Genomic DNA, 20,506 nt, shown 5'->3' with positions numbered 1-20,506 from the left:
TCCACTGATGCACATCATGGAAGGCAATAGAAGTCTATGGGGCTGCAAAAAAAAATTGATGCAACATTTTTTTTTTTTCTTTTTTCACTAATGAGCCTGAAAAAGCCAGGTATGTTTTCAAAGCAATGTTAAACCTTAAAGGGATATTCTCGTCTGGGCAGCCACATTCAGTTTCATTATTCTGCCACGTATTAACATTTCTTCAATTAGAAATGAAGTCGCAGGATCTACCGCTGACACCCCGGCTAACACCCGTGGTCGGAGTGGGCTCCGATCGCGGGCGTTTAACCCGTTAAATCCCGCAGTCAACGCGTCCGCCAACTGTGGTCAGCCTGTGAATCGAGGATCAAGTGCTGGCTGGATTTCACAGATTGAGCATCATCGGGATATATGATGCAAGGAATCCCTGCTGCCCCATCGAACAGCAGCGCCGACCCTGCAACCATGATTAGAGTTCAGAATTGCTGTTTTGCAGTAGATGCAGGGACTCCTTGCATCATTCATCACAATAATGCATGAAGTCTGGTCCCTGACACTGGGGTTGGTCTGAATTCTGGCCACCATGTGCTTCTTTCGCGAGTCTGAAGGAGCACAAAAATAAAGTTTGGACACCTTGTTGTGTGGATGTTAATAAACACTTAACATGTCTAATAAACACAGACCTCTAACTGGTTAACATTTATTTAATCTGCCATTGGGATCATATTAAAAAAAAAAAATCATCAATTTAACAACCGCCTTTTACCTTTTCTAACAAATCCACAAAGATTTGCAGAAATAATAATAAACAGCAGATTTTTTTTTTTGAAGCTAAAAACACAACCCGTCCTATCTTTAGCTTAAAAAAATATAATACAGCCCTCATTGAGGGGTTTGTAACTTAAACTTTGGGACATGAGCAGGGATCGAGAGTGAGGCGGCGTGTCTATTTTCCCAAATACACACAGAGTGATGCTCTGAAGTTAGGGGGGAAAGCTACTTTGCCTTGATATTAGACTGCACGTCTACTGCATGCAATACTCTTGGCATCCATTAGGTGGCAGTCTGTACGGCGCGCCGATAAATAATCTAGAACATGCACACGTGTGATTAATACCTACGTGGTAACTTCTGGTTCTACCCATTTCATTGGAAGGCTTGCGTGCATGACTAGGTTATTTCAAGTTTGCCTTGTGACCTGTAGGCATTAAGATTCTCTGGAACTACAAGTTCCAGCAATCCATGTACTAGATCTGAGAATGTAGATGTATTCTCATGGCTAGAAGAGGCTTAGGAGTAGAATTACAGGTTGTAGGTTCTGGGTCGCCTCTAGTAATGTGTTATAGAGTATCCCTAATGCCACATGCATGCACCCGGAATGTCCTAAGTTCAGGGATACATTCCATGGCAGCGTAGTAGTCATTTATAGCAGTTCTGCCGATATCCAGACCGTAGCTTCCCCATCGTTTGATGTCCAAGAAGCGGCTTTGCAGCTGCACATTGACACCATTGTGATGCGGTCAGTGATCACCACCAGGAGAAGAAGGGCTTGCGGCTTTGGAAGCTTTGTGTATAGGACTCGCTGCTGCTCTTCTGATGTGACCGCGCCGTCTCCACTATCACAGGGGGGGTCTGGACCAACTGCAGAGGACTCTTTCCATCCTTAAGTGCTTGAGTCAAATTGAGGATCTGGGAAAACAGAAATGTGGATCGTTTCAGTTATAGAAGTAAAATGTTATGACTTGTAACAAGAAGAAATTGTTTCATTCAGAAGCCAATAAATATCACAAAGGGGAAAAACTGAAGATACATTGCAATGATTGAGTAGGCCAACTTCAGGAAACTTGAAAAGTGGCAGCCATAAAACTAGTCCTTAAAGGGATTTTCCCCATAAAGCAACTAACTTGCTGATCGGTGGGGGTCCAAGTGATGGGACTCCCACAGATCATGAGAACGGGGGTCTGATGTACCCCTTTCGCACCACCGAGATGGCCAGACTGACACGTTCATGTCTATGGAGCCGACGGAGATTGCCGAGTACGGCACTCGGCAATCTCCCTCAGTTTCCTAGAGATGAACGGTGGTGCTACGAGGGTTGCGATAGGGGTACATCAGAGACCCCCACCAATCAGCACCTTAGGCACTAACACTTTCTTTTTGCAGAATTAGTTGACAAATAATTAAAAACGTGAAAATATGCTTTTGTTATTTTTCATTTCTGTCCTGTATCCATTGATACAGCTGAGAGGTAGAGGAATCTGATAAAGTGTCTAATGACTTAACTCCAGATAGACCCAGTATAATGCAATCTCCTTAGAGCGCTGAATCAAGGGAAATTTCTATAGGTATGGAAAGAGTTTACATGGCCCATGGCTGTGTATAGGATTTCAGATACACTACTCACTACAGGAGAAAGAAGGAGCAGACAAAAGACCCAGAGAAGCTGCTTTGCTATAATGGTTTACTATTATGACCTGCTCTATTCATTTCTGCAACAAAAAAACAAATAAACACTAGACCCAATTGCCTTTAGAGGAGTTGTCCACTTTTAACAAATAATTGATATGGTTTGTGTAAGTAAAAGTTATACAATTGTGCAATATATTTTCTGTATCCATTCCTCACAGTTCTGTGCTTATTGTTTATTTCCAGGGGACAGAAATCTGTCCCTGGTCATGTGATGTAACGCAGGTGCACGACTCGTTATATCCCTGGTCATGTGATGTGACACATGTGCACAGCCCGTTATATCCCTGGTCATGTGATGTCACACAGGTGCACGGCTCATTATATCCCTGGTCATGTGATGTCACACAGGTGCACGGCTCGTTATATCCCCGGTCATGTGATGTCACACAGGTGCACGGCTCGTTATATACCTGGTAATGTGATGTCACACAGGTGCACGGCTCGTTATATCCCTGGTCATGTGCATCTCTGTGACATCACAAAACCATGGACAGCTTTCTATCCACTGGAAGTAAACATAGAAGCACAACAAGCAGAGATCTAGAAAACTGTGAGGAATGGATACAGAAAGTATATCTGTATAACTTTTCCCTTACACAGAAAATCTATTATTTGCTGAAAGAGGTCAACCCCTTTAATCTCACTATCATCTACCACCATTTCCTGTGCAGAGGACTCCCTGAAGGATTCGATATATAAATAACAGTATTTTGAACCCTTAAGTGTAGTCCCAAAAATAAAAATGATCCCATATACACAAAAAGGGAATACGAGTCTTAGTTATCCCGACAAGGGGGCCTGCAGATACCAAAGAGTGTCCCAGTTAGAATGTAGTAGCTGGGCCTCATTCACTTGTATGGGGTAGCGAAACACAGCCGTGCTGGAAGTCCCACAGATCTGAAGGAAGAGCAGGTTAAGCACCACGTGGGGACTTAAAGGCCCCCATACTCATAATTGCTGGACCCCCAGCGATTAGACATTTACTCCCTTTGCACAGAAAAGGGAATACATTTAATGTGTGGGAGGCTTCTATAGGACATATAGGCTGCTGCGGATGCATCACAGACACTTACCTGCCCTCTCATTACTGCTATCTGCTTGTGGAACTGTCCTCTGTCAAACCCAGGATCTTTCTATGAAAAAAAAAAAACAATGGGTTAATGTGGCTTCACCACAAGAGGCTGAGAAATAAAGACCGCTCAGGACTTGGAGCAAATCTGTCAGAAACCTGCAAGTAGTGAAAAATGGGAAGAAGATCCACCTCTGCCGACATTACTAACAATGGCCATCAGCTTCATATTCATCCTGGGCTTCCTGGTTCTTTAATAACGTACCATAGCTACTTAGAAGCAGAAGTAGAAGGCAAGTTTATTTATGGGGGTGTATAATGCATAATATATCTAGTGCTATTTAAGGAAATCTACCACCAGGATGAAAGGTTGTAAACCAAGTACACTGACATACTGGTGTGCAGCCCCTCTGGCAGGATCCTCTCTTCTTTTCACTTTTTATGCCTTGTTTGAAAGGGGGGGGGGGGAAGACTTTAAAAATTATGTAAATAAGCCCAAAGGGGCTTGAGTCTAGCGCCACCAGGTTCATTTGCATATTTTTGAAAGCCTTTTTTTTGGAAAAACAAGGGAATAAGAAGCTCTAGGAAGAGCAGATCCTTCCAGAGGGGGCAAACACCAGTATCTCATTGAGCTTGATTTACAATCCTTCATCCTGGTGGTAGATGTCCTTTAAAGGGAAAAGAAAGGTTGAGTGACAGCCCCTATATTCCCTGTGAAGGTAGCCTAGGGGTCATCATGTTATCCATAAGTAATGGACTCCTTATAAGGAAAGCCAGGCTTCAAAGAACCACAATCTCCAAATGCCATGAACTTCCCCTTTAAGCTGTGGCAAACGGTCCAAAGTGTAGGAAGGAATGTGACACGTGCAGAGAACAGAGGCTCCATTGTTACCCGCAGAACAAACACTTTCTTTGAAGCTCATGGATGAACACAAGAGGATGAATCTGACCTACAAAATGCCAACATTTTACATTTCCTCTCATAACTGATCAGCAGTTAAAGGGTCGTCACACCAAGACAACACTTAAAGGGGTATTCCAGGAATAAGCATAATTCATATACAAGTGGGCACTCAAAATAGAAGCTAATGTGTAATTAGTTGTTATTTAAAATTTTGCTCCCCTTAGCAGAAAATGCTGGGGACATAGACTATGATGGAGAATTAAAATGCTACCGGCCCTTTAATCAGTCCGTTAATTTCCTCCGCGCGGTCCGTCGCAGAAAAGAAGATGGCCGCTGGTCACATGTCCACATCACATGTCCTGTACCTGCCTGGGCAGGGTCATGTGATCACCACTACGTTTGGCTGTAGTCGGTTGGTTGCAGTGCATCCAGTATGGTCAGTGTTGTGGTGATGGCAGTTACACATCATTACTATGGTAACAGAGCAAGAAAACCTGTTACATCATCACTGTTAGCAGAGCATAAGTGGTAGGAGGAGTTACTGAGAACTAAAGGATCATGGAACTTGTAGTTTCCAGTGGCAGCCATCTTAGTGATAACTCCACCTACTTTAGAGAGGCCATAAATTTTGTAAATCATAAAATCATATTATTTTAGCTCCGTTTTGTGACTAATGACATTGAGTATTGTTGTATTCATTTATTTATATCATCATGGGTTTTTGTGTCAGACGTTCATATTCCCGGAATACCCCTTTAAGGCCCATGGAGGTCAAAGTGTAAGAACAGGGGAGGTCAGCTGGGTCATTTCATGAGGGGTTACCTTAACCAGACAAACCCTTTAAGATAAAAGCTACAAAACCAAGCACATTACATAATAATATATTAAAGGGGTTGTCCCAAGTTTCATTGTTATCCACTATCCACAGAATAAGGGATAACAACCTGATCAGTGAGGGCGTTATTGAAGGAGCCCCCACCTATCACAAGAAGGGACCCCCGTAGTCAGATTGTTATCTACTATGCTTCGGATAGAGAGTAACAATGAAACTTGGAGCAAGTACTTTAAAACTACCTAAAGGAGTCATAAAACTCAAAGACAAAACTGCTTTAACCCCTTTATAACCAGGCCATTTTAGTTTTTTTGAGTTTACATTTTTACTCAGTCTTAAAAAAAATGTGAGGGCTTGTTTTTTTTGCCTCAAAAATTCTACTTCCAAGTGGCAGTTACTGGGAAGCTGAACAAAAAAAAAAAAAAAAAAAAAAAAAAAACACAAATGCGATGCAACTGAAGAAAAAACATTTACGCCATTTTTGGTGGATGCTTTTACGTCTTTCGCTATGCTCTCAAAATGACACCTTCTGCGTATTTGTTGGGTCGGTATGATCACTGGGAAGCCAAAGTTACATTGGTTTAAATGTATTTTTAAAAATTAAAACCTTTTGAACAAAAATTTTTTTCTTCATTTTGCCCTATTCCTAGGCTAATAACTTTTTCATACTTTCGTATTTGCCAATCTGTAAGGTGTTATTTTTTTTTCCGGGATGAAGTTTTCATTGCTATCATTATGGGGACTGTACAATCTTTTGGTCATTTTTTGAATTCCGTTTTATAGGAGTTGCAAAATGGCAAAAAAAAAGTTACAGGGTTCACTGCTGGGAATAATGATTTTTAGATTTTGAGAGATTAGGACTTCTGGGACACAGTGATGCCAATTAAGTTTATGATTTAGTTTATTTTTCTATCTTTTCTGGGGAAAGGAGGTGTGATTAGAATTTTTACCTTAACCCTAGGGAGCTGATGGATCCTAACATATACTCCGATACTACTGTATTTCAGTACAGGCGGTCCCCTACTTAAGGACACCCGACTTACAGACAGATGTCTCTGCCCACTGTGACCTCTGGTGACCTCTCTGGATGCTTTACTATAGTCCCAGGCTGCAATCATCAGCTGTAAGGTGTCTGTAATGAAGATTTATGAATCATCCTTGGTCCAATTACAGCAAAAATTTTGAAACTACAATTGTCACTGGGTCAAAAGAAAAAAAATTGTCTAGAACTTAAATTATAAAATATACAGTTTAGACTTACATACAAATTCAACTTAAGAACAAACCTCCGGACCCCATCTTGTATGTAACCCGGGGACTGCCTGTATATGGAGAATACCGTATTTTTCGGACTATAAGGCGCACCACCTCTTCATATATAAGGCGCACCACATTATAAGATGCACATGATTATAAGGATGAATGACCAGCAGGTGGCAGACCTGTGCACAGTACAAGGCAGCTGTTGTCTGTAAGTACGGTTCATATATAAGGCACACTGGACTATAAGGCGCACCTGATTATAAGGATGAATGACCAGCAGGTGGCAGACCTGTGCACAGTGCAAGGCAGCTGTTTTCTGTAAGTACGGTTCATATATAATACGCACTGGACTATAAGGCGCACCTTTGATTTCTGAGAAAATCAAAGGATTTTTTGTGTGCCTTATAGTCCGAAAAATACAGTATGTTAAAGATGGCAGTGCTGGGTGTTTGGTGCAAACACCCACTATTTGTGCAGAGGGCTCAGCCTGTCAGATCTTCACACATCCTTAATGGCATTGTGACTCAGTTAATGCATCTGAGTACAATAAACTTACCTGACCCCTATAATTTAGGCAGTTGCCAATCACTGACCTCATCAGTGACTTGCCAAGCCAACCAAATAAACAATTTCCTGAAAAAGGTGTAACTTAGTTCAGAAAACTAACCTTAAAAAGCTCGTAGAGATCTTCCTCCAAGTCTTTGACAAAATTCGGGTCTGAGATTTTCGGGAGGATGAGTTCTTTGATCTCTTGGGAAAATGGAACTTTGGCTTGTGGTAACCACGCCCAGTAGAATGGATCTACGAAAGAGGGAACAACAACCAATTGCGATTTGAAGAATTAAAGGGGTTGTCCACTTTCAGCAAGGAAAGGTTCTACAGTTTTCCAATGTACTTTCTGTATCAATTCCTGGTTTTCTAGATCTCTGCTTGCTGTCCTGCTATAGAAAGCTTTTATGTTTACTTCCAATGGATAGAAATCGGTTTATGATCACACAGGTGCACGGCTCTTTATATCACATGGCTCTGATGACTCTCTGTGATACTAACAAACCGTGCACCTGTGTGACATCACATGACCAGGGATATAACGAGCCGCGCACCTGTGTGACATCACATGACCAGGGATATAACGAGCCGCGCACCTGTGTGACATCACATGACCAGGGATATAACGAGCCGCGCACCTGTGTGACATCACATGACCAGGGATATAACGAGCCGCGCACCTGTGTGACATCACATGACCAGGGATATAACGAGCCGTTCCCCTGTGTGACATCACATGACCAGGGATATATAACGAGCCGTGCACCTGTATGGCATCACATGACCAGGGATATATAACGAGCCGTGCACCTGTATGGCATCACATGACCAGGGATATAACGAGCCGTGCACCTGTATGGCTTCACATGACCAGGGATATAACGAGCCGTGCACCTGTGTGCCATCACATGAGCAGGGATATAACAAGCCGTGCACCTGTATGGCATCACATGACCAGGGATATAAGCCGTGCACCTGTATGGCATCACATGACCAGGGATATAACGAGCCGTGCACCTGTGTGCCATCACATGACCAGGGATATAACGAGCCGTGCACCTGTATGGCATCACATGACCATGGATATAAGGAGCTGTGCACCTGTATGGCATCACATGACCATGGACAGGTTTCTATCCACTGGAAGTAAACATAGAAGCTTCCTATAGAATGACAGCAAGCAGAGATCTAGAAAACAAACCGGGAGGATGGATACAGAAAGTATACTGGAAAGGTGTATAACTTTTCCTTACACAAACCATATCAATTATTTGCTGAAAGTGGACAACCCCTTTAACAGTCCATCAGTCAGTGTAGGTGAGAATATAGAGGAAACTTCTTTAACCCCTTCCTGCATTGCAATGTAACTGTTCATCAAGGTGCTGAGCTAGGCTGCACATCAGAACCTACACTGAGCAGACTTAGCATCATGACATACTGTAAATCACTATGGGGCCTCGTTGGTCTTGGCCACCTTTTCGGTACCGAATTCAATTCTGACCACTACATCTAAGAGGTTATTAGAGGGAGGAGTAGTATAACAGAACACAGAATATATCTGGGACTTACAGGCTCTCCAGGAGTCGGGATGCTTGAGTGGGAAGGCTAATCCATTGTCTATTGCAGCGATCTTGATAACAGGTTCTCTCACCAAGACCCAATCTGAATCCTAAAGAGAAGGAAGCGGTTCTAAAAGACTTGATCAAGTCTTTGCATTGAATATCATTACCGAGCTTCATGATGTACTGACCCGGTTTGCTGCGTTCTCCATGGGGTAGTCGTACTTTATCAGCCAGTTGTCGTTACCTCGATCTAAGGAAAGGAATGAATTCAGAGACATCAATGAGCTGATCAATTGCATTACATACTACACCCATACTATGGATTTTTAAGTTCCCCCCCCCACCACCCTAAATCACAGAAGACAGGTCTTATGAGGAGTGACATCCACCGTTCAAATCTGTGCTCTGTTGTCTTTGTCAGCCCCATAGACTATGAATGGCTTTGATGCAGGGGTTCAAAGGCCACATGAAGCATAACCAAATGACAAGCTCCTTATTGTAGTTACAAAGTTTAGTGACAATACCAGAGACTAAAGAGGCGAGAGGCGGGTAACACAAACCCTAGGGCCACACAAGTCCAATCGGAAAGGACGAGGTGTAGTGATCAGCTGGCGCGGTCCGTGCAAAAAAAAAGTAGGGCCTACAGACGGTTTTCACGCCCGATTTCCCCATTAAAGTGGATGCAGGTTGTATGAATATAGCAGAGGATAGGACCTGTCCTATCTTTTCCCGTAATACGGCGCAGTGCGCCATAGGTTGCTATGGAGAGGGGCGGGGGTGAGCTGCGCTCACCTCCTCCTCCTCTCCCCGTACACTGCCGTTGCCCGCTACGGTACGGGCGGGCAACGGCAGTGTGAATATAGCCTAAGTCTGCGTTATGCTGTTCCCCTGTCACTCCTGTTGACTATTTATGAATAAACTGACAACTGGGTGTTACCATTCTTTATAAAAGGTCTCCATTCCACCTGCCAATTTATACAGTAGATTCTAGGAGCAATAAGGCTGCATTCACATATAACCAAGCTAGAAGGGAAGTGATGCCAGAAGGATCCTAAAGTGCATTTCTGATCATTTTCACATGCAGCACATTTGTTTTGCCCTTGGATCTCATTTCCCATCTCTCTATGGAGATTCCAAAATGCCATCGAGAAAAAATGCTCCAGAATTTCATATGTTCATTATCAGAAGAAGAGAAGGGTCAGAATAAAGCTAGAAACTCGGGAACGTGTGGAGCCCGGGGTGGCACAATCCCAGGGGGTGCATACAGTGCAGTGGACAGGAGTCCCTGCATTATATAGAGATATAATGGAAGGACGTTCCCTCTGCCGGCCACACCGCTGAACCAGAACGGCGGTTCCGTATACACATTCGTGTTTAACCAGCCTAAAGAGTAGTGGTGTACCTACCTGTATTTCGGATGATGTAGTCAAGCACCACCAGCCGCTCAAACTGTAGCTGCAGCTGCCTATTGGTATTCTCAGGAAGAGGTTCTGCCTCAAACCTCCGCAGCCAGTAATCCGCATCCTTGTAGCCCTTAACAAACAGCTGATAGGAGCCAACCTACAGGAGAAACACAAGATGGAGACGGTCAGTCCACAATTATAGAACAATTCTGCAACACAGAAGTGACCCCTATTGCGCTATATGACTGTCTGTACTCTGTGATGTAGCATTTTATTTGTATAGGTCCCCTATGATTTGTAAAGCGCTACGGACTATGATGCCGCTATATAGATTAATATTATTATTAAGACACCTCACTTAGTTTTAAAAACTTTCCGCCTTGTATTTAATCGCTGTTATTACAATGTGTGAGATTTCGAATGATCAAAGCCTGATTTTTCATGCCAAGATGATATAGGGGTTCCCCGAAAAATGACAGTCAGTGGAGGTCATTATTTAGAGACTGGATGGAGTCTGACATCTAGGCCCTGCACATTTCAGTTCAGATCCCTTTGAAATCAATGAAAGTCACATTGCACCTGCACAGTATGGCCACTGCAGAACGTATGGAGCCATTTGCCTCCATCCCTACAGCTGATCCACACATAACCTGGACGTAAGACCCCAGTAATCTGCAAAGAATGACCGAGCCTTAGGGTGATGCCACACATGGCGTTTTGAACCCGTTTTTGGTCCGTTTTTAAGCAGTCCGTTAAAAAAACGCCTGCATTTTTTACAGGTTTTACCAATTATCTTGATTGAAAATGGTCAAAAACTGATAAGTTTTCAACAAAACGGACCAAAAACGGGTTCAAAATGCCAAGTGTGGCATCACCCTTAATCCTAGAGCCCCCTCTATCTCTATCCTGGCTATCCTTATAATAACAGCATTACACGAAATTTATAGTTTTCTCTCCTTTTACTATTTTTGCACAAACTACCGTAAAAAGAAATTACATGTTTTGTGTTGCACTGTATCCCCTACCTTACCTTAGGAGGCAATCCAATCCGATTAAACCGCTGACCGACTTTTGGCACTTTTTCCAGAGCCAGCCGCTTCCCCCTGGACTTTACTCTGTCGATAGCGCTGTAATTAAACGTTTCGCTGGCTAAATATACAACCTGCAATAAAAACAATAATAATAAGCAAAAAAAACAATAATAAAAAAAATAAAAAATAAAAAAAAAATCACATGTTGAATATACAGGCAGTCCCCGGGATATGTACAGGATAGGTTCTTAAGTAGAATTTGCATGTAAGTTGGAACTGGTATATCTTATTATTTTAATTCAATTTGACAATTGAAATTTCAAAATGTGCAGTCATGGGAACAAGGATTAGCAATAAATCTTCATTACAGACACGTAACAGCTCATCACTACAGTCCGGGACTATAGGAACATCCAGAGACTTCAGAGTTCACAGAGGGGAGAGGGGTCCGTCTGTAACTAGAGGTCGTCTGTAAGTCGGGTGTCCTTAAGTCTGGGACAGCCTGTAAAGTAGTCTCACAGCAATCAAGGTTCATTACATTAAACCTTGTGCAGGGCCTCATCCTCATTGTATTCCTAGAACCTGCACAAGGTATAATGCAATGAATCAGCTGCGACTGGAGTGTTCCTTTAAAAACCAGAACACCCTCCCCCTCCTTTGTTACCATCCCGGTAGCCCGGTGCTACCAGCTTCCAATGATTTGTTGTGACTTGACATTTAGGGCAGGTCACCATAGCAGGTCACTTAAGGGCCCATCACTGGGATACTGGTATGGAGGGGTGCAAGCAATTTGATTTTAAGAATTTTACCATGGAGCAAAATCTGAGCACCATCAATTCCCACGGTCATAATGGTTGTGCAATATAGTATATTATATATATATATATATATATGCATTATATTATGTTGACAATTTTTACGAATTTTTTGGGTCAGTAGCCATCACTCCAGGAGCTCTGATGCAGCAGCTTTGGTTGCAATTTGGTTCTACACCCAACTGCTCTGTTATGTAAGGCAATGCCCACATCCATGTCATCCATACCTTTGTTTTATTGTCCAGCTGCTTCTTTCATGCCAAAACCTTACTTTAGAAATAATATGCTATTAGGGTTGAAGTGCTTTGGGGCGTTAGGATAGCACCTCAGCTGTCTGGCTCCATAGCAATAACAAAGGCCCCTGATAGACTACCACCACCCAGCGTCTTCTCTCATCCTTCCCCGTCAGTTACTTCACTTCTGGTTCCAGCGTATTCCTGCTCACGTGCAGAAAGCTACGCATAATGCGCACATGGAACAGCGATACCAGCGCATGTCTCCTCGTCTCAAGTCCACATGCACCGGCCAAACCCCGGGGCACCGGGAAACAGATGCATCATCACAGATCCGAGGGCTTCATTGCTCCTAGTGTGCAGATAATGAGCAAGAAGTGATGTAGCTAAAGGAGGGATGGATGAGAGTAAGCGCTGGGTGCTGGAAGTGTATCAGGGGCGCTGTTATAGCTGAGGTGCTCCGCTAACACACCCGAATCACTTCAGCCATATTTGCATATTTCTAAGGTGAACTTTTGGTCCGGAAGGAGCAGCCGGACAATAAAAACAAATGTATGTGTGGCCATAGCCCTACATATCATAGCAGTTAGTTTAGGTAGGTAAATTGCAGTCTATGGCCCATATGTCTGGACCTATGCCATCTAGGAGAGGAAATAGATCTATTTCACTTTAGACTCTTGCCTAAATGATTGTAAATTTAAATCACATGAATTCCAGGTGAAGCCCCGACAACTTTTTTGAGTTGAAATGAAGTCAATAGTTTAGCACAAAAAAGTGACCTGATATATTTGTCAGGGGTTTAACTACAGGGGTAAAAGACGTAACAGCTGCTACGGGGCACCAGCCATCTGACCTGCCACACTAAAGAAAGGAAGATGAGCACCATTATATACATATATAATAGGCAGCATAATATGTATTCAACAGGGCACATCTTCCACAGTACACACTTGAGCCGGCAGCACAGACAAGAAATGTCGGCGAAGGAGAAAGCAAAACGGCAGCGATAAGAATCCATCAGCTCTAACTCCTGACGTCTACTTCATCCATGTGGTCAGCAGCATGAAATCGTATTTCTGACCACCCCCTAGAATAAGAAGACTGCTGAGTATATGTGTGCATCCACTGCATGTGTACTGTATATGTGCATCCACTGCATGTGTACTGTATATGTGCATCCACTGCATGTGTACTGTATATGTGCATCCACTGCATGTGTGTATAATGATATATGTGTGATATGATATATATGAGTGTTTATATGTATAAATGTGCATGAGTGTAGAACTTTTTATGTGTGGATATAAGATATATATTTAGTGTGTCTGTGTGTATAAATGTCTATGTATTTTGTTTAAGAAAAAAAAAAAGAGAAAAACTTTCAGCTCACCCTGCTTCTTTCAGCCACGTCTTGGAGTGCTGGGTGCACGGACAAACTGAGCCAGATCAGTACGAGTAGCCAGGCAGGTATAAAGACAACGTAGATAAAATACGTTAAAAAAGGAACCATGGATCCTTTTTTAACGTCTTTTAAAGGATGAAATAAAATTCTACTTTTTATCTATAAATACCTTATCTTCATGTTGCTGAAGTTAGGGACTTGGCACGTAGCCTGCCATATTCAAAATCTAGAACTACTCCATAGTTAGCAGATACTTTTTATCCACGTTGTCTTTATAACTGCCTAGCTGCTGGATTCACCGTTCCAAATGATGTATTTTGTTTGTTCAGGGGAAAGTGGGCCCCGTGCATTAGTCCGCTAGGTGGCTCAGCCTCTCCTGGTTATGCCCCCAATCTTGGTGACATAATCCACATAATAATATTTCGGACAGTGCTGGGTGAATGTATGTTATGCAGCTTAATGCAATTGTACAGCAAACCAGCGCTGCATCACTCCAGAGCTGTATCCCACATCTATCCGCCTTTATAATGGAAGGGTGACGTTACCCGGGTGCGGGGTACAATATTCAGCTCCAGTTTTTGGTCTACTAGACTGGCTCCGGCCTCGGACAGATATCCCTGATTGAGAACAAGACAGTCCCTCCCGAAGCAGCAGGGGCAGCACAGCTTCTGCAACCACTTTGTCCACTTGGGGTTCAGCTGACCGTACGGCTCCTCGGTTTTCGGCTTGAAGACTGCAATGATTTCCTGGAAGATAAAGGAGAAGGTCATGTGGCTATGAATCATCTAGGGGTCAGCAAAGTCTCACATGTCCCTATTATATCATCATGAGAGCAGCAACCCAAGGAGAAGTGAAATACTGCTTATAGAGGATTGTAACAGTCATTATTCTCGGGTTATTCCTGAGAATCGCAGTGACTGAGATGGAGAAAATATACACAAGTACATAGTGACAGGACGAGTGCCGTCCTCTATATGGGCAGCAGATATCACCAACTTGCTAAATGTAATTAATCTATTCATGTGAAATCCCACACCCGGTATATGGGATTTCTCATAATCCTCCCAAGTATTTGCTGCAGGTCGGAAACATGGGACTGTGACATATTCCTGGGACACACGAGGAGGAGGAGACTACATGGAGAAGAGCAATGCACAAATCCCATCCCGGGAATATGGGCGGATACCACCATTCCTGACTGCAAAGAATTGTGGGTAAAACCCTGCATTGTTTCGAGGGGTTGTCAGTAAACTAGACATAGGCCCTTGTAGGTGAAGGATAAGCTGGGCATGAAGATCTTATCCTGAATCTAAAGAAAGGTTCCTGGGGGGCCACAGCGGCAGGGCAGAGCAACCCAGGGGGGGGGGCCCACAGCGGCAGGGTAGAGCAACCCGGGGGGGGGGGGGGTGGCCCACAGCGGCAGGGCAGAGCAACCCGGGGTGGGGGGGGGGCTATGGGTGTGGCCCACAGCGGCAGGGCAGAGCAACCAAGGGGGGGGCCCACAGCGGCAGGGCAGGGCAGAGCAACCCACATGTAAGTGAAAGAGAGGTGGGGGGGGATAACTGTGCATTTCAGTCGAGGCTTAGGATATAACGCTATTCCCATATGATCATAAATTACTGTCGAGTTCCCTTTAGGAAGTGCCAGATATTATACACCACTTTGGGGTGGAGTAAAAGTAATTTTATAAAAAGATACACAAATAGATTCAAGATAAAATCTGAGCCGTGTCGCCCCTCCCTACGTGATATGTACAGAAGATAAGATTTCATAAAAACCAAAAGCATAACAAATCCTATTAAACCAGAGAGACAGACTTCCTATTGTGTAAGAAGACTCCGGCACACGAGACTCCGAGCAGCCGAACCCGTGATGAAGAAATCTGCTGTTCAGATGAGAAATGGGGTTTTCCCCGAAATACGTTTTTTAGCTCCTGCCTCTTATACCGGTATATTTGTACTTTTATTCTAAATCCATATATCACAGTCCTGCTGCTACTAACAACAAAGACAAAAGGTATAATTACACATCTCTCTACGGGACAATAAAGAACACAGGCTGCTGTGAGCTAAGAGCACAGCAGTGTGAGGACACTCACAATCCTAGAATATAAACCCATACTTCACAGTCCTGCTGCTACTAACAAATACACATTACACATCTCTGAATGGTTACACCTTTTAAAATTTCCAGTCCAATAGGTTGGGTGACAAATAACAGGGTCACCCATCACTTATCGCGCAAAATTTAATGGCTAAGTGAAAGGAAAGAAGGTGGGAAGAAACGTGAACCGTATCGATGGCAGCAGCAGCAGGAATACATTCTCTCCGCTCCAGATTCTTAGTCTCCTTTACTTAAACATGAGGCTGTTTTGTTATTCTAAGTAGGAGCTGTCGATAGCTGAGGCTCGATGATAGGCGCCGACCCAAAATCAATAACTAGAAACCAGCAGGTCCGACCGGAGAAACAAAAATAGAAGCTCGGCAGATCCAGGATCCGGATACAGCAACTACATAAACAGCTAACAGCACGATAACCAGGTAAAGGTGAAACAGGAGGACGCGTAAGGCGAGAAACGAGCGATAGATATCCGAGACGCCGGGCACTTTCACTCCTGAACCCTAGGAAAGTGACAGAGGAGGGAAAGGTCACCGAGACAGGTCACTGCTCCGGAGCTCCGAATACACAGACATATAAAGGAGGTTCTGCAGGTAAATACAGGTCCTTGATCCAGGACTGACGGACCATCCCTTAAAGGAGTATTCCCACAAAAACAAGATTCTTAAATATACTCAGGATAACAAAAAAAACACACTCTCTATGATTCACTGTTATTAACAAAAATGTATAGTATTTCACAGATATACGTCCAACCTGTCTCTATCAGTCCAACTGTACACAATTTCAGTTGCCCCTAGACACGACCCTGTAACTTCTGACTTTAGGGCCGGGGAAGCCATCTTGGTTGTGACGTTGAGATTTCTTTCTGCTCCTACTCTAGCTCCTCCCATTCCAGGACAGTGTTCACACTGACACTGACTTCCTGCCGGCAGCACTATAGGGAGTGTAAAGCTACAGACAGACAAGTTCTTTATCTGGGGAATGGGGAGGAAGACACAGCAGATGTAGCAGTGTGTTGTGGAATAGCAGAGATGTAGGAGGGCTGACTGTCATTGTGTCGAATAGGCATCTCATCTCTGATCTGTCTTATCTCTCTCTCTGTCAGATACTAGTACAATGTTCAGATGCTAAAACTAAGTGTAGATAAACCTTGTACCCTGATAATCTTAGCACATGGTCAGCACACAGCATCTCATAGCACAGCGGGATCATGAAGCGTCTGCTCAGAGAGAGTCCCCGCTCACACTCTGGAACCTTACACTGGCAATCGCTGAGTGATAGGAGCCAAACCAGCAGTAACACTGAGTAACATTGTGAAGTAAAGCCTGGACAGTATTCGGTACCTACGGCACTCACGCAGTGATGCTTAGACTATTTGCTGGACCACATAGACGCAGAAGGAGCGATGGACGAGGAGAGTATATAGGCTTTGATTTATTTTTTTTCCACTCATTTCCTGAAAATCAAACAGGGCGATTTGGGAGACTAAACCACCGGTCCATAAGGACGTGTGGGCTGTTTAGTCTCCCAGATTGCCCTGACGGGTTCCCTTTAAGCTCAGCACTTCCTGCATGCAGCTCTTTATCACATACATCACGGGATCTAATGATATTATACTGAAATATAACATTATGCCATTAAATCGTAACCTCATAAAAGCTTCTGAAAGCAGACAAATCTAATAAGCCCCACACAGCGACTGTCTGTTCCTCTTCTATCTGTGCGGCCCGGACGGAGGTCTCAGGGACCGTCTATGGGAAGTCCTGACTTTACCCCCTGTGTCCTGAATAACTTGGAACCTGCACCAATGAATAACTGCGAAGGAGGACTGACGACATGACGGTATGTGTAGGAATGTGTAGGAATCCTGGGAACGTCACCGATCCTCTGTCCTGCTCACACACTCACCATAAGTGCGGCACTTGAGACCAGGCGACTGACGTAAAATCCGTACTGAGGAGCGAACGCACAGAATGGTCAAGTGACAAGCAACAGAACAGGGCCCCAAGTTACCATCTACTCTAACAAAATGGAAACATTTCACCATTACAGGCGGTCCCCTACTTAAGAACACCCGAACCCTAGTTACAAACACTTAGAATGTTGGTAAATTACTGTACTTAACTGTTACAGCTGATGATTGTAGCTAGGCAGTAATCACAGGTGTCCGACGGCAATGCACTCTGCCGCGATTCAAGAAGATCGTGCGCCCGATTTCCTGCATGTGTCGCTTCCCCGCTCAGGTCCCCGGACTTCACCATCTTCCTGGTGCATGTGAGTTCATGGCTTGCGACAATTTTTAATTATAATCCCACGCTCTGTCCGAATCTGTCTGATTGTTCGACGGCCCGGACCCCCTTTTCTGTGGCATGAAAAACGGCGCGATTGCTCCTTCTAAATCCCTGTCCCAGCGGCGCAAATCCCCAAAAACGTAGGAAATGAGGCCGTCGGACCCTTAGGAAATAAGCCCCATTGTGTGTGCTACTAAAAACACACAAAGGTGTCATTACACATCTCTCCAGGGACAATACCGAACACTGGCTGCAGAGAGCACAGCAGTGTGAGGACACACCTCAGAGCACTTGGAGAAGTCACAATCCTTGAATATAAATACATATTTCACAGTCCTGCTGCTACACAGACACAAAGGGCAATAACTAACACCGGATGCAGAGAGCACAAGGCATAGAATTGTGAGGACACTCACAGTCCTGCTGCTACCAAAATACACAAAGGTCTGATTAAACGATAGGCAATACCAAACACTGGTAAATCTAAGAGGACAGTGGTGTAAGGACACACCCCCAGTGCACTTAGAGAAGTTACAATCCATATTTCACAGTCCTGCTGCTACTAACAACACACAAACCTAGACCGGCTCCAACCATGTGATCCAGCTCACAGGTGTCGTATGACTCAAAAAAAGGATGTATATTCCAGGATGGAGGGCTTCTAGTAACACCCCCCAGAACCCTTCAGGATCATTAGCATAATTTTGAAAGTTGATTTTAGAAGGAAGGAGACCATAACAAATATAAGCAGATACACCGGTTTATCATGATGGATTTGGGTGGTAGATTTTCTATAGGCCTCCCTCCCACAAGCGAGTTTGATGCGTCACACTTGGATCCTGTGTTCGCTGAAGCGTCTTCCCCTAACGCTCAGAAACCGGAACCAAACTGACGCGCTGAGTTCACTTCCAGTCTCTTTAGGCCCAACATTGCAGCAAGCACATGATGTGAGGGCGACACACATTTATCTAACTCACTCGTGGGTCAGAGGCCTTAAACTGCACTTTAGCTTGGAGCAGCTGGAATGTGCATGGGGCCAGCTGAATCCTGGGAGCACAGAGCACAGCAGTGTGAGGACACCCCCCCCCCCCCCCCAGTGTGCTTGGAGAACATACAATCCTGGATAACCATGTAAATTGGAAGCGTCCCCCCCTCTGTGGAGCACATTAGGGTGGGGGGAGGGGGAAGCGTCCCCCCCTCTGTGGAGCACATTAGGGTGGGGGGAGGGGGAAGCGTCCCCCCCTCTGTGGAGCACATTAGGGTGGGGGGAGGGGGAAGCGTCCCCCCCTCTGTGGAGCACATTAGGGTGGGGGGAGGGGGAAGCGTCCCCCCCTCTGTGGAGCACATTAGGGTGGGGGGAGGGGGAAGCGTCCCCCCCTCTGTGGAGCACATTAGGGTGGGGGGAGGGGGAAGCGTCCCCCCCTCTGTGGAGCACATTAGGGTGGGGGGAGGGGGAAGCGTCCCCCCCTCTGTGGAGCACATTAGGGTGGGGGGAGCGGGAAGCGTCCCCTCCTCTGTGGAGCACATTAGGGTGGGGGGGAGGGGGAAGCGTCCCCCCTCTGTGGAGCACATTAGGGTGGGGGGAGCGGGAAGCGTCCCCCTCTGTGGAGCACATTGGGGGGGATCTCAGTATTTCTTACCTCTTGCTCATCTTTGACGAAGTAGCTTCCGCTGGAGCCCTGGTAGATCCTCTCCGGGAAGATGCCCCTGCCGATGGCTCGCTCCGCCCTCCTGACTACTTCAGTGAAGTCGGGGTCGTCGGGGAAGCAGTTCTTGTCCCGGTGCGGATGCCGCTCTAGCAGCGGCTGCCTCTCCCTGTCTGAGGGGGATTCGGGCGGAGAGGGGGCCGGGACACAGTGCGGGGAAGGCTGCGGGATCCTCACCACCACCCCGGGCACTATGGGGAGGCGGGCGGCAGGGCTGAGCGGCGCCGGGGCCACCGGGCAGGGCTGTGTGTAGTCGGACTGTGTGTAGTCGGGCTGTTCCCGCACTGGAGATACCAGCGGGCTGCTCTCGTCCATGGCCTAAACAGACACCCGATACGGGGAGGAGCCTGACGGGGAACAAGTGCCCGGGCGCTGCCGGTGACAGCCGGAGGGAACAGCGAGCGGAGCCGCAGACAGGTGACAACCAGCTGACTCACAACACCCCCATAGAAACTTCCGGAACTGACAGCCAATGGGAGCGAGAGTAGGCGATAGGCGGGAATCACCGAGCCCCACCCACTGTCACTATAAACGCTTCAGGTTACAGTCTATCGGAGATTTGCCCTTTTCTAAAATGGCTGCGGCGAACCTTTACCGCTCCTTCTCTATTAAGTCATAACGCTGCTTTCATAATTCTCACTGGAGATTATAAAGTTTACAAATCTTAAATTTCCAAATTAGTTCCGTTCAGAGAGGAATGAATAATCAGAATGGAAACGCTCCTCACTTTCATTTGTTTTCCCTCACTAAATATGGCGTCCGTCCTACTCAGCCCCGTCCAATCACAGAGGTCGGCTACTGTCGTTGTCATGACAGCGGCATATACTTCTGTAACTCCTAACCAATAATATGAGAGGGGGCGTGGAATGTCAGACCA

At 45.2% G+C, this 20,506-nt stretch overlaps 1 protein-coding gene across 1 annotated transcript; it reads right to left on the bottom strand.

The window, feature by feature from the left end:
- Positions 1-665: 665 nt before the first annotated feature.
- On the bottom strand, positions 666-20,137 carry PI4K2A (phosphatidylinositol 4-kinase type 2 alpha). Its single transcript, XM_072129906.1, has 9 exons — positions 19,564-20,137; positions 14,057-14,257; positions 11,061-11,192; positions 10,034-10,187; positions 8,816-8,877; positions 8,635-8,734; positions 7,184-7,317; positions 3,522-3,581; positions 666-1,668 (listed from the first exon to the last, which is right to left on the bottom strand). Exons 1-9 carry the CDS (start codon positions 19,942-19,944, stop codon positions 1,507-1,509), a joined length of 1,386 nt encoding a protein of 461 aa, XP_071986007.1. The 5' UTR covers positions 19,945-20,137; the 3' UTR covers positions 666-1,506.
- Positions 20,138-20,506: the final 369 nt, after the last annotated feature.

This window comes from Engystomops pustulosus, chromosome 11 (assembly GCF_040894005.1).
Source record: "Engystomops pustulosus chromosome 11, aEngPut4.maternal, whole genome shotgun sequence".
NCBI lineage: Eukaryota > Metazoa > Chordata > Amphibia > Anura > Leptodactylidae > Engystomops > Engystomops pustulosus.
Note: the sequence above shows the minus strand (reverse complement) of the source record. Positions and strands in the feature narration are given on the sequence as shown.